The sequence below is a fragment of the Tachypleus tridentatus genome, chromosome 13 (assembly GCF_004210375.1).
Source record: "Tachypleus tridentatus isolate NWPU-2018 chromosome 13, ASM421037v1, whole genome shotgun sequence".
NCBI lineage: Eukaryota > Metazoa > Arthropoda > Merostomata > Xiphosura > Limulidae > Tachypleus > Tachypleus tridentatus.
The window spans coordinates 11,203,972-11,218,279 of NC_134837.1; the positions used below are offsets into that span (position 1 = coordinate 11,203,972).

At 36.8% G+C, this 14,308-nt stretch overlaps 1 protein-coding gene across 2 annotated transcripts in view; it reads left to right on the top strand.

Moving 5' to 3' along the window:
* Nucleotides 1–14,308, top strand: part of LOC143237720 (peptidylglycine alpha-hydroxylating monooxygenase-like) — a 54,710-nt gene that overhangs the window by 11,721 nt on the left and 28,681 nt on the right. Inside the window, exons 2-5 of one of the 2 annotated variants that reach the window (XM_076477249.1) lie at nucleotides 1,310–1,367; nucleotides 11,350–11,571; nucleotides 12,883–12,969; nucleotides 13,311–13,368. In XM_076477249.1, coding sequence (XP_076333364.1) covers nucleotides 1,310–1,367; nucleotides 11,350–11,571; nucleotides 12,883–12,969; nucleotides 13,311–13,368 — 425 coding nt within the window. The remainder of the gene's footprint in view (nucleotides 1–1,309; nucleotides 1,368–11,349; nucleotides 11,572–12,882; nucleotides 12,970–13,310; nucleotides 13,369–14,308) is intronic. The other variant, XM_076477250.1, reaches the window with a different exon arrangement.

Sequence of the window (14,308 nt, forward strand, 5' to 3'; positions counted from 1 at the left end):
AATACCAAATTTATTCAAAAACCAGGCACAAAACTGAGGTCTATACTGTGTAAAAACTACACTGACAAACACCACACCAACATTATTTACAAAATACAATGTGATAACTGCCACGACTTCTATATTGGAGAAACAAGTAGAAAAATGGAAACCAGATTCAAAGAACATAAAAAGTCACCTTCACACGTTTTCGAACACTGCAAGTCAAATAAACACAACATAACCATAGAAAACACTCAAATACTAAATAAAGAAACAAACATAAACAAACGCAAAATTAAAGAAGCCTTACTTATACAACAACTTAAACCCAAAATAAACCAATATAAAGGAACGCTTTTATACCTATATTAATATAATAAAATAAATAAAATTATATATTCAAACATCTAACACTGCCCTCTACATTCTGACACTCAGTTACACACCCCTTTCAAACATGTGGTCAGCTTCCGGTCAGTTACCTCTTTCTTTGTGAACCTGACGATGACCGAAGAAGGTCGAAACGTTGTTCGCTCTTCTATGTAAAATATTTTCTCAACCCAAACGAGCCGTTTTTGCATATAAACTCGAATTGTAGTGTTGTAAGTTCTTAAAGTTATTGTTGTTCCACAAGGGAATAGAGAACCTCCCTCCCTGTAAACGTATAGGTGAGTTGCAACAGATCACCAGTGAAAAACTTATATGTAGACATTATTAAACGTGCCTTGTTTAATTCTTGATTTTCGGTCTATGTTTATTTTATTTAGGTAGTTTTGTTAATGTTATTAAAATACGAATGAGGGCGCTTGCACCGAAACACTTGATCTAAAACTTCTAAAAATTAAGTGCACACTTGTATTATTGATGAAAATACACAGTGTTTAATATTTGCAAGATAGTCACTGTGACTGTATTTCCAGCCTTACTTTGTATTTATTTGTCATCGACTTATCGTTTATTAGTGACATCTTTTGTACAATTTTGATATCAATATCGCTATATTATCTGTCTGTTAAAAAAAAATCCTCATAAAATCTGATTAGTCAAAAATTCTTGGGTTAAATACTTTTAAAATTATTTTTAATTAATTTTAATATTTCAGTATTTTAATACTTATTTTATTGTAATTTGCTTTTAAAATAGACCTTCCTTCATTACGATTGATTAAATCTGAATTTTTCGCATACATGCCAACAAATGTAAAATTAATTAATTAGTTACTGTTTGTATAATTTTTATTAATAATAAATTTAGAACAGTTATGTTGCTTAAATTTATTTTATCTATATGATAATTATTTACAATACTTTTTCTGTGTCTCCAACAGAAAGAAACTTACCTTTGTACGTCATTCAAGATGCCCATTCACGAAAACAAGTATATAGGTATCTAACTTTAGTATTCCTTGCTTCGTAAATTCGTTTTCTTTTGGTTTTTAATGTTGGTATTGTACTGTTTACCGGATTTCCTGCCCAGTAGTTACGGTTCGCTAACTGTAGGTTCGTAAAATATCACGCTTCATGTCTCTCTTTAAACTCTGACATATTGTTGACAAAGGAAGAAACAATGCATAGAAATGTAAAACAACAATCTTTTTTGACAAACAACAATCAAGAGAAAAACATAACAAGAGCAAGTGTTCATTGTGGGTGTGTTGATCCAAAGAGAACTGGATAAATGAAATTTTAATGTATCTTACTGATGTTGTGTGAGACCCCACCCCCTATATGCTACACTAAAAATGTATTTGAATTATAACTTATGAAAATAACCACAGTTAAAACAAGTTAAACTCTCAAAATAAAACAAGAAATAAATAAACACTTCACAGAATTTGTGAAACTCTGATACTAAAATCTCTACAAATTATCAGCAAAAGAAAATGTGGAAACCTTGACTTTAAATATTAAATACAATAATAATGACAAATCCAGATTTGATTAGGCCCCACCCTTCACACGTGACTTTCATCCACTGCAATCTGATATGCCAACAGAAAACATAGCCACCAATCTCAAAACGTTAAAAGCTACCTTTCCTGGCTAACTGCCAATTATTGGATACACGTCTTGTGTGTACCAAAAATCTCAGTGATTATTCTCTGGATCCACACTGAATTGATAAAAAATACAAAGATTTGAAATAAAAAACTGCATATTGAAACTAAGGGTTTAACTAATGTATGGGTTTAACTGTCAAGAGATTCAGCTATAGCTATCTCTAATTTTGAAATACTGTCCAAAAAGAAAACACCTAGCTATAGCTAACAACACTTGCTACGACAAGAGTTTTGTCCTGTGTTGAACCACAGATTATATTTAACTCGTGTCAAAAGGTCACTAGATATGATTAACTTATGTAAGAAAGGCACTTGGTGGTGTGAAAAATAAAACAACTCACAATATTTATGGGGATAGAAACAATTGATAACTAAAATAATTAACCCAAGTCACATGTAACTGAGATGGCTTTACTCATTGAATGGAAAGTCCAATAATCAGTGTCTGTCACAGTCAGTGTTCTGGCTAATCTAGCTATGTATGCACCAGCCCATAAAATCACTGGATTACACATTAACTATAGCATTGAATAAACTCATTATTACAGTAGAAGAATAAGTGCATTCACCCTTAGTTATGTACACAGGATGACATCCTCGAGACGACTGAGTTGCAATGTGATTGGTCAAAATATTTAACCTTCTTATTTATAACAAGTTGGCTTAAAGAGTTTCCAGTTTTGGCTTATAATATTACGATCAATATCCCACTATTTGTTCGTAAAAGAGTAGCCCAAGACTTGGCAGTGGGTGGTGATGACTACCTGTCCTTCCTCTAATCTTACACTACTAAATTAGAGACGGCTAGCGCAGATAGCCCTTGTTTAGCTTTGCGTGAAATTCAAAAACAAATAAGCCAACATAACGAAGTAAGTTTAATTGGTTGGTTGGTTGATTTAGTGTTTTATGGTACAAAGCAGCTAGGCTATCTGCGCCAAACGTTTGGTAAAAAGGTAAAAGTAAATTCAATAAAATTTATAAAAGGAAATTAAGGTAAAACAAAACAAAGTTAAAATAAATAAATAAATATCATAAAACCAATGTTTACATCTAGTCAACAATGTCAAGAGAAAAACTACAGTGATTCAAGTTGTAAAGGACTTTCTGTATCGTGACTGTAATAATCATCACTTGCCAGGAAGACTAATAGATAAGTACAAAAACCACCATCAGTCACCTGAAGTTGGTCTTTTTAGTCCTGGTTTCGAGTTACTTAATGTTACGGTCAGTTTCTAATTTCAAATTGAACTAGATGAATCGTGATTTTTTAAAGGGAGCCACATTAAAAAGGTGTAAAGTATATATTAAAAACTTAAATGGCATTAAAAAGATTAATGGCCTTTAAAAAACTAAACACTACCAAGGTGAACAGTGTCACCATCACCAATAACACTGTTTAACATTATGGACAAACCTCGGGATAGTACATGTTTAAAATGGTGCCATCGTTGAGAGTCTTAACAATGACAAGAAAGTAAAATGTGGTTTATTTTGATCTGAGTGTTACACAAATTACATATTGGTGCATCAGTTCCAAGTAAAAGAAAACGATGAGTTAAAAAACTGTGACCAATGTGTAGTCTTGTCAGAACAACTTCCTCTTTGAGACGGCCAAAGTCCAATATGGGGTTTTATTTGGAAAAGCTTGTTTTCGGGTTGCTCACTCCAAGTCGACTGCCAGCTGGCACAGAGCCGAGCCTTGAATATAGGACCATAGTTCATGTATGGAACAGGCACAGTGGTGATAGTGCCAGATCAGATAGACTTAGCTGCAGTGTCGGCAAGCTCGTTCCCGCGAATACCAACGTGGCCTGGTATCCAGAAAAACTGGATAGAAGTAGATGTTAAAGAGAGATTGGCCAGTTGGTTTTGAATATTGGTGTGAACAGGGTGTGAACCAACGTAAAGCGATTCCAGGGCCAATAGAGAACTAAGCGAGTCAGTGTAAATAGTGCAATTCGAGTACTGCTTAACTTCTATGTGATCCAGGGCAAGAGAAATGGTATACAGTTCAGCAATGAACAGAGAAGCTGTAGAGGGGGATTATTCTGTGCACAACCACCGAACCACAACAAACCATGGCAGAGCCCACACAGTCACCTGATTTCGAACCATCTGTTTAAATAGGAATGGAAGGATGGTTAGAAAGATGTTCAGCAAATATCAGATAGTATTTCCAATCAGGAGTGTGTACTTTTCTAAGATGACTTAAAAATAGGTCACATTTGGGGACTGTAAGAAGCCACGGTGAAATGGGCTAACCAGTGGATACAGCAATGTTATCCAAGGACAGACCCAATTCATCCAACTGTGCCTCGATACAAAGGCCAAAAGGAATAATGGCAGTTCAACTGTTCTGAAAAAGTATGGCCCACCGAAGAAGAAAACCACAACCCCTGGTGGGACGCTTTGGTGAGAAACAAAGTTTTGAAGCATATAGTAAAGACAGTTGCCGACGGTGGAGTTGCAAAGAAGGTCCATGAGACTCTATGTATAAGCTCTGAACTGGTGAAGTGTGGAGAGCCCCAGTGCAGAGTTGAAATTCTTGATGATGAATAGGGTCTAGTATATTTAAGGCCAATGGTCTGGCAGAGCCATAGACCAGTGATCCATAGTCAAGTTTCGATCAAATAAGAGCATGATATATCTTTCGCATAGAATGTCGATCCGTTCCCCAAGTGATGGTAGAGAGGACACGGAGGATGTTCAGTGCTCTTTTACATTTGACCTGTAGCTGCTTGATGTGTGGTATAAAGGTTAGCTTATGGTCAAAGATAAGCCCCAGTAACTTAGTCTCAGAGACCACAGGCAGCACAACTTCACCGATACAGAGTTCAGGATCAGGGTGAATACCCATTGGCGGCAAAAATGCATGCAAACGGTTTTAAAGAGAGAGAAGGTAAAGCCGTTTGCCGTGGCCCAGTTTAGTAAACGATTAAGGGCAGTCTGTAGCTGCTGCTCAATATACCTAATGTTCGACGACTGACATGAGATGTGAAAGTCGTGGACACAGAGCCCGTTTGCAACAGTGAGAGGGAGTTGTTTAGTGATGGCATTAATTTTTATACTGAAAAGTGTAACACTCAGAACACAGCCTGAAAGACTCCAAGTTCCTGTAGAAAAGAACGGGAAAGTGTCGAACCCACACGAACTTGGAATCTCCTGTCCATTAAAATATTTTAATAAAAATGGGCAGATTGCCACATCGCCCATAAATATGGAGGTGTCGCAAAATACCATACCTCCATGTTGTACCATAAGCCTTCTCAATGTCAAAGAATATTGATAAAAGATGTCGTTTGAGAAAGGCTTTTCTGATTGACGTTTTAAGTCGAATCAGGTGGTTTATGGTGGAGTACTGTCGTCGGAACCCACATTGGGTCTCGACCACTCTATGGTCTTACAGAGACAGCTCGTCAAAACAATTGGACGGTAGTTTAAAGGAATCTTGGGATCCTTCCCAGGATTGAAGAAAGGCAGGACAATAGTTTGGCACCAGGCATCAGGAAAAACCTTCTCCTGCCAGATCTGGTTACAAACAACCAGAAGGATAGCAAGAAAAGCAGGAGATAGATGGCGCAGCATCTCATAGTGTATATCATCACGTCCAACTGATGTACTGCCAGACTGATGAAGGGCCAGTTTGATTTCCACCAGTGTAAAGGGACGATTATAATCATAAAGACAATCAGCTCGAAAGGAAAAAGGTGATTGCTCTGCCCGAGTCTTGATGGCTAAGTAGGTGAAAGAAGAGGCAAAAGTGATAGATACCCAGCAAAAGCTTTCACCTTGAGTGTCGGCAATGCTCTGGGTATCAGTTACTTCCTGGCCAGAGAGCAAGATCAAGAGTAGGACAGAGTGATATTGTCCACTGACCTTTTGAATCTTGTCCCAAATGACTTTGGAACCGGTGGTATAACGTATGCTTGTGAGCTAAATCCAAGATTCCTTCTGGCTTTGACGTCTTACCCATCGAGCATGTACATGGGCCCACTGGAAAGCAATGTGGTTTGAGAGTGTGGGATATCTACAGATAGTATCCCAGGGTCGTTTTTGAGCCTTCTGTGCCATGTGGCAGGCAGGATTCCACCATGGACACAGATATAGTGGAAAACGTGTCAAGGTTTTAGGAATACATTGAGCAGCTGCTTGTATAATACAGTCAGTTACTGCTGCCACACAGTCGTCTGTTGATGGCTGACAGACGATGGTACGATTAAGCTCTGCGAGAGCAGTGAAAGTGGACCAGCCTGACTGATCCATCTTCCACCTGGCCCGCAGGTTGGGTGATATCGACCACGGTCAAGTCTCTCAAAAGTATAGGAAAATGATCAACTGTCCATGAAAATGGGAGAATAATGAAGGGGAGCAAACTGAGAGATCAATGGCAGTAAAGGACTGACTTGGTGCATGGAAATAAGTAGAATAAACAGTATTTAAAAAAAAAGATTGTGATCAGAAAGCATACGCTCTACAGAGTAACCCCTCCCATCAATAACAGCACTTCCCCAGAAGGGATTATGTCCATTAAAGTCCCCAAGGATTAGAAAGGGAGATGGCAACTGTTCAATGAGATCATCAAAGTCTGATAGATCAAATGTCTCTCCAGGTGACAGAGAGAGAACAAACAGTAATGGTATGACCCAAGGAAACACGGATGGCTATGGCTTCCAAGGGTGTGTCGAGTGGCAAAGACAGGGTAGACACATGCTGATCAACCAACAGTGGCAATCCTCCATGCACTCAAGAAAACCGCCGAAAGGTGACTGTATCGGCAGGTTTCAGAAATGTTTCTTGTAAGGAGAGACAAACAGGATGGTAGGAAGTAACCAGTGTTTTGATGTCATCTTGATTAGAACGTAAACCTCGACAGTTCCATTGTATCAGGGTGGCCATTTTTATTTACGTGTAGGCGAATTGGGCGGAGAACCCTTCTGTTTACGACCACATCTTGTTTCCTTACTTTCCTTATTCGAGGGAGGTCTATGGACCTCCATGGATCCTGCCCCAGGTCGATTGGGCAGGTCTCTGCTGTTGGAAGGGGATTCCAGTGACTGAGGACGTGAACGAATGATTGTTTTGCTTCTTGGGATGAGAGAAGAAGATGGATCCGGCGAAATGCTTGTACCTGGAACCAAAGGATATGGATTTTGAGGTTTGTTGGAATGTGTGGGAGGAACAGAGATGGGTGTAGAAGTTAATTTATCAACTTTTTTAACAATGGAGGTCAAAAGACTTTTCATTTGCTTTGAGAACGATTCTTTAGGAAGCACAGAGAGATCTGTCTGCACTCCCATAGTAGCTGTGGAACGAAGTGCAGCAGCATTCGTCCGAGATGAGGTGGTGGACAGCAATTTTCGAGCCTCAGGATAGGTAATGATATGAATCGTTTTCAAACGCTGCACCTCTTGTTTCCAACCATTTCGGGCAAGAACGAAAGCAAGACGGGTGAGAACCATTGCAGTTGACATAATGAGGGTCCGTTTCATACACATAGGCGTCATGGTCCTTTCTACCACAATGAGCACACGCGAAGGAACCTCGACACGACGTCTTTAAGTGACCACACTGTTGACACTGGGAACATCGGAGAGGGTTTGGAATGTATAGCCATACTCTGCAATTAAGATAACCTGCCTTGATGGTGGCAGGCGGACGTGGTGACGTAAATGTCAGAATGAAGACATTGGTCGGCACCATAATTCCATCTTTGCGAGTGGAGATACGCCTCACTGCAGAAACTCTTTGGGTGGAGAAACTATCGAGAATTTCTGTCTCTGGAATGTTCTTCAAATCTCTCTCAACAATAACTCCTCGTGATGAATTCAAAGTAGCATGAGGTGTAACCTCTTTTGGTATATCCCCAATAGCCTTTGAATGCAACAGGAGTTCACTGTGTTGATATGTGAATGTTTTCACCAATATGTCACCAGATCGAAACTTTTTACTGACTTTGGAGAACCAGCAAGTCCCTCTAGTCCCTTTTGAATGAAAAAAGGGAGACATTTGCCCTAAAGGTTTGTCTGAAAGTTAGTGCAATATAAGAAAATGAGGTACAACAGGTGGTATAGATGGTGAGGATTGCTGCTCAGAATCTTCAAGACGTGGTTTTACCTATAGACTGTTTTTTCACTATTTTATTAAGATTTTTAATTGGAGTATCCATAATAAAGAAAGGGAAATTTCGGTGCCCACTGACCCCACCCACTATGGAGCCCTTCGAGGGGATGCACTAAAATGTCAAACAAGGACATTGCAGCAATGCCAGGGTTTCGTGAGTTCTATACCCAAACACCAGCATCAGATATAATGTCCACAACACCTGTTGAAAACATCCAACACTGGTACTTGGTTGACCCTAGCCCAAGTGGACCAGCCGACTCACCCAAGGGGCCACCCTACGGCCGCCCGTCTACAGGAATTCAAGGCCAAAGTGGTATGTTTGGGTTGGATCCCTCAACCACCAGGATCCTCTCCTCCCCTTCACGGGTTGCCACGCACTCCAAACACGTGGGTGTATGTTTAAATCCCAGAGGAGGTAAACTGAAAGGACAGAACCTTTCCTTGGAGGTCCCCCACCACGTACAGGAATCCACACCGAGGGGAGTAAGTTTAATTCAACGTATAACAAATTAAAATATTTTACTTATCTGTAGTTTTTCAACTATGATTTTACAAGTTGCTCTACTTTTGCAGAGTTTATTGATTGTAGATCATTGAGAATTTTAGTTTTCTGCTCGACACTATTTTATTTATCTATCCAGTTGCATTTACGTAATTAACAATCGTGTATTTGTACTTTCGTTTTGTGTTTACTTACTGATTAATTGTACTATATACAAGTTACAACATACAGTAAAAGTTTTATGGTAGTATTATTTTGTGTGAGGCACGTGAACTGGTGTTTAAGGTAGAGGTGAGACTGTTTCTTCTTTCTGCTTTTTCGTAGTGTTGTTTGACTAATGTGTCAAGTCTATCAAAGACAGTACTTGAAAATCGCATATTCTATTTATTATGCTTAAATTTTAATTTGTATTCAAATGTAGTTTATTTTGATTTTTAAGATATTTAATTCTGTGATTTTATTTGATTAATAAGATATTTTCTTAATATTAAGGTTATGTAATCACGTTGATCCTTTATGATTTTCTTCAGTTTTATTTATTTTTATCACAGCTATTCTTATTATATTTATTTTAGTTTAGTTTTGATCCGGGTTTTTTGGAGCCTATGTGTGATGTTATGCATAGAAGAAGTTAAGACTTTTTTCAGTTAATCTGTGATTAAGCCTTTTAAAACTTAATCTTAGATTAGTGCCTACAAATGCCAAAAGATAAGGAAGAGGAGAGTTTTCAGTCGAAATAACTATTATAATTGACATTTTCACAATTAGTAAATAATATATCTTTAGTTAAGAATATCAGGTACGTTAACTAAATGTTCATCCAACTGTTCTGAGAATTAGCGGCATCTATGCTTTGTAAGATTTCTCAGTGAGGTTTAAGTCCATTATTGTAGAATGACATCTTTCTATAGCGTTGTATTCACTTTATGGGGTGATACGGGAACTCGTACAAATTAGTATGATTTGGAGTTTTCTTCTTTCAATTCATTTTTACTATAAAGAGCAATGGTGTGGTCGCCTATCTATCTGTCTATGTTTGTGACTGAAATAATAATCAATACGATGATGCTATCTAATGTGCTGAAACACAAAAAGATTTCAATGCTAGAACTGGTGAGTGAGGCTTGTGAAATGTAGCGTTTATCTGTTGAGTGACACCACAAACAAAATCTATGAAATCATTTCACATTTTAGGTATTCAAGACTCAGACATTTAGAAAAATAACCATGGTATGTGCAACAACCATTTCTTTGTAATATAACATAATTTTAAATAAAATTACCGTTCTCACAACAAAAAGACAAATTTCACTTGGACTGTAGTGACAGTTTGATTATATCTTTATTGACCTAATTTGTAAATGTAGTACTAAGAAATGAAGTTGTTAAAAACTTTTTTTTTTTAAATAAAGGTTAGAATTTTTAACACAAAAATTCTACAGCTAGTATCGGTAAAATTATAAAAATTTTGAGCTATGTACATTGAATCACTTTGATGCAAAGAGTTGCATATTACTGAAGAGTACAATCCAAACAAGTTAGGCCTGGCATGACCAGGTGAGTTAAGGCATTCGACTTGTAATCTGAGGGTCGCGGTTTCGAATCCCCGTCGCACCAAACATGCTCGCCTTTTCAGCCGTATAGGCGTTATAATGTGACGATCATCAAGTTAAGAACGGCTAGCGCAGATAGCCCTCGTGTAGCTTTGCACGAAATTCAAAAACAAACAAACCGAACACGTTTCACAGGCAGTACTTTCTAGAAAAAATATTTTTATAAACTAATGACTTTTTACAATATTTTATGATTAGTAATTACTGGCACAAACAGCCGCCCGTATGATGGCGCTTTTGCTAGTAGTATATATGATCATTGACGTAGGACGTCTGGGAGCGTGAGATACCACACTGTGAATTTTGTCAAAGTAAAGAAGTGTTCCTTTTCTTGTCTCCGTCTCGTGTTTCCTACATATTCAGCTACTAGAAAGTTTCCAAATGCTGAGTATTGAAGATGACCAGCTTTCAAACAGATTTTAAAACTCAAACAACCCATTAAATCCGATTTTCAAAACGTCAACGAGCTTTTAAAATTGTTGTACAAACCTTTTCACTTGCATGTACATATACACTTGCAAATATATACACATACAATTAGGAATGAAACTAGAACGTTTACTGTTTAAGCAGTTCGCTTAGATAACTGAATGACTTTATATCTTTTTGATTTTGATAAATGGTGAGGAGATGTGGCAGTTTAGGGTTTAGGGCTATTTAGCGCTTATTTTATTTTTCTTTAAGAAACACGTATCGAAACTTTGGTTTGTAATTATTAATGAGATCAAGTAATATATAAAAATAGTCTAATTAAAGAAGCAAAATTATTCCACTTCATATAATTACTGTTTAAATTTTTAAATTAGTAAAAGTTTTCCTCAGCAGAGTGTCATTTCAAAGAAAAAAAGTCTCAGGAATAGCAGTTCAATGTGCTAAGTGTGTTTGTTAATAACATCTGAGTCAAAGCACGTTCTGTGTTATACAAGGTCCGCTTTCTTACACCGAAATGTTAACATGCGATAAAAGGTGCACCGTGAGTTACAAACTCACGTTTTTAAAGAATGTTATAAAAGAAGAAAGAATAATGTTATTATAGTGCAAATAGAGAAGAGTTATTTTTCCTTTTATAGTGGAATTCGAGCCAAATGCCACGATGCACACTGCTCATCATATTTTAATCTACGGCTGTAAGTTTCCAGGATTCTGGCAAAGGGACAGCCCACGTGCTGTGTGGGACTGTGGCAAGATGGGAGGGAAAGTAACGGGTTACCACCGAGCACCCACATGTGCTAAAGGTTCTCAAATAATCTACGCCTGGGCACGAGATGCACCAAAACTTGTGCTTCCTGATGGTAAGTTATCCCCATTTTAAGCTTATTACATTTAAGATTTTAATCAATTCAACTCTTTGTTTCAAAGCCACACAATGGGATATCTTTGCAGAGCCCACCAAACATATCGAAAACCAATTTGTAGCATGTAAATCTACAAGTTTATCGCTGAGCCATTAGGGGGATAACTTTTTATTGTGGGGAAAGTCAATTTACACTATACTAATTTAAATGACAGATGAGAGTTTCCATTTTAATTTACTGTTTAAGATATAAACTATAACAACTAGTTAATTTTGATAATAATTCACATATAAAGAATTAATTTCATAAGGTAATCCACAATAGACTTTTAAATAAATTATAGTGTTGTTTAGAGTTTTTACATTATACTGATACTTGTAAAATTGTTACCTTGTATTGACTTACTGTAAACTTTAGGATAAGTTTCGATGTTGTTCAAAGGTGTCTCAATACTTTTGGCTCGGCATGGCCAGTTGGTTAAGGCACTTGACTCGTAATCTGAGGGTCGTGGGTTCGAATCCCCGTAACACCAAACCTGCTCGGCCTTTCAGCCGTGGGGACGTTATAATGTTAGAGTCAATCCCACTATTCGTTGGTAAAAGAGTAGCCTAAGAATTGGCGGTGGGTGATGATGATTAGCTGCCTTCCCTCTAGTCTTACACTGCTAAACGGCTAGCGCAGGTAGCCCTGGAGTAGCTTTGCGCGAAATTCCAAACAAACAACTCAATACTTTTTAGGTTAAAAGAGTAATATTGTTGTTTTCAAACGCTTTTGTTAGATTGTATTGGATACTATAAAAATATTACCTTACAATGTTTACTTACTAGCTGAACCTAAGCCTAATTCAAACCATCGAGGTTGGCCGAATGCCATGAGAATTCGTCGTAGATTTATGACTAAAAACGTTGTAAAAATGATCGAAGATTTCACGCTATTTAATCAAAACGGATAGTATTCCACCTAGTGTAAATCTACTGAACTCATGATTACTTTGAAATGTTTACTTACTACCAAGGCCTAAGCCTAACTCATATTATCTAGGTCTGCTGAACGCCATGATAATATATTGTAGGTTTATGATAAAAAATGTTGTTAACATAGTTGTATATTCCACGCTACTTAGTCAACACAAAGAGTCTTCCACCTAATGTAAGTTTAATGAATTCATTCTATATCATAATTTAAACTATAATAATTAGTCTCTCAAAGAGCAGTGTAATGTCTAAAGTAAACCAAAAAACAACAACAGATATATGATTATGTGTCAATATGCTAAACAGAACCATAATGCCATTTTGTTTGTCGTAGGTGTTGGATTCAAGGTTGGAGGACCAGATACTGGAATAAGCTATCTAGTTTTACAAGTTCATTACGCCAACGTAGACAAGTTTTTAAGTAAGTCTGAATTATTCTGTTTTTTTACGTTAATCCATTTTACAAGTGAAGCTTATGTTATTTGTAAAACCTGTTGAACTTTAACAGAAATAATCATCTGATCTACAGGACGATAAAACCAAACGGATCCATTCTCCTTGTTTACAAGAATATTTTGTCTAAAAATGAACCATCCCAGAAAAATAATTTTTATTGATAGAGATTTTTGAATATAAATAGTAACTGTGGACTAGGTAAGAGCCAGCATGTAGCAAAAAATTAAATTTCGCGCGTATCAAAGTTATCATTGTTGGGTAATAGCTGCAATATTTATCAAACTGTATGCTTATAACTACGTATAGATGGTGCGACAGATAACTCCGGTGTAATTCTATCCACATTACCAGCAACAACCGAAAAGTAAGTGGTTGATATTTGTTCTCGTTCTAGTATTGTAAATGGTTTTGTTGGCTTTGGATCTATTTCGAATTGAGTCAGTAACTTACTTAATAAGAGAATGAACTTAGTTTGGCCACACATATGAAATCATTATTGGTGAATGTGATTTTATTAATCAGTAACAGATGAAAAAGGTTAACTTCATTACAGAGGTTCCATATTATTTATGCCCGATCCACATTTTTACAGGAAAACGTAAAGATAATGCTACATAAATGCATCATAAATAAATCTAACATTTATAAAAAATATCTCAATTTTTAGGTTTCAATATAGCCTTGCACCCTATTACGAACCATGTTTTAGTTGCGCTTTATTTCTTTTGCTAAAGTTACAGAGTCGAACTTAGGAATTTCGCCGCCAGAGAAAAAGATGTGATGCTGTCATTGGAAAAAAAATTGAGAATGTGGTATTGGATTTGTGTAGGCCAAGCCTAATTAATGACGCACCATCAGAAATAAATTGTAATACTTTTAAGCTGTACAACATTTACATTTGTTGTTATTATTATTATTATTATAAGAGCTGGTCGTGGTCATTGTGGTTTTGTGTCTTGTGTGGTAATTCAAAGATTAAAAGTTCACGACTCGTTTGCGCAAAAAAAATTCTCTATACTCTGGAACCATGGGTGTATTATAAAACTGACTGTCAAATCCTAGTATTCGGTCAGGGTAACCAAACAGTCGTGGAATCTGTTTATTAGCTATATTCCCTGTAGTTCATCAGTTCAAAATTAGGGATGGTTATGCGCATATAGCTTTGTGTGGCTTTGTGCAAAATTCTGAAAGACTATATACAAAATTATTTACTTTAACATTTTAATTTGAAATTTCCTTTATGAATGAATTATTTAGAATACTAAGTACAACATTTAGACAAATGATCTAGTGATCTGATATTC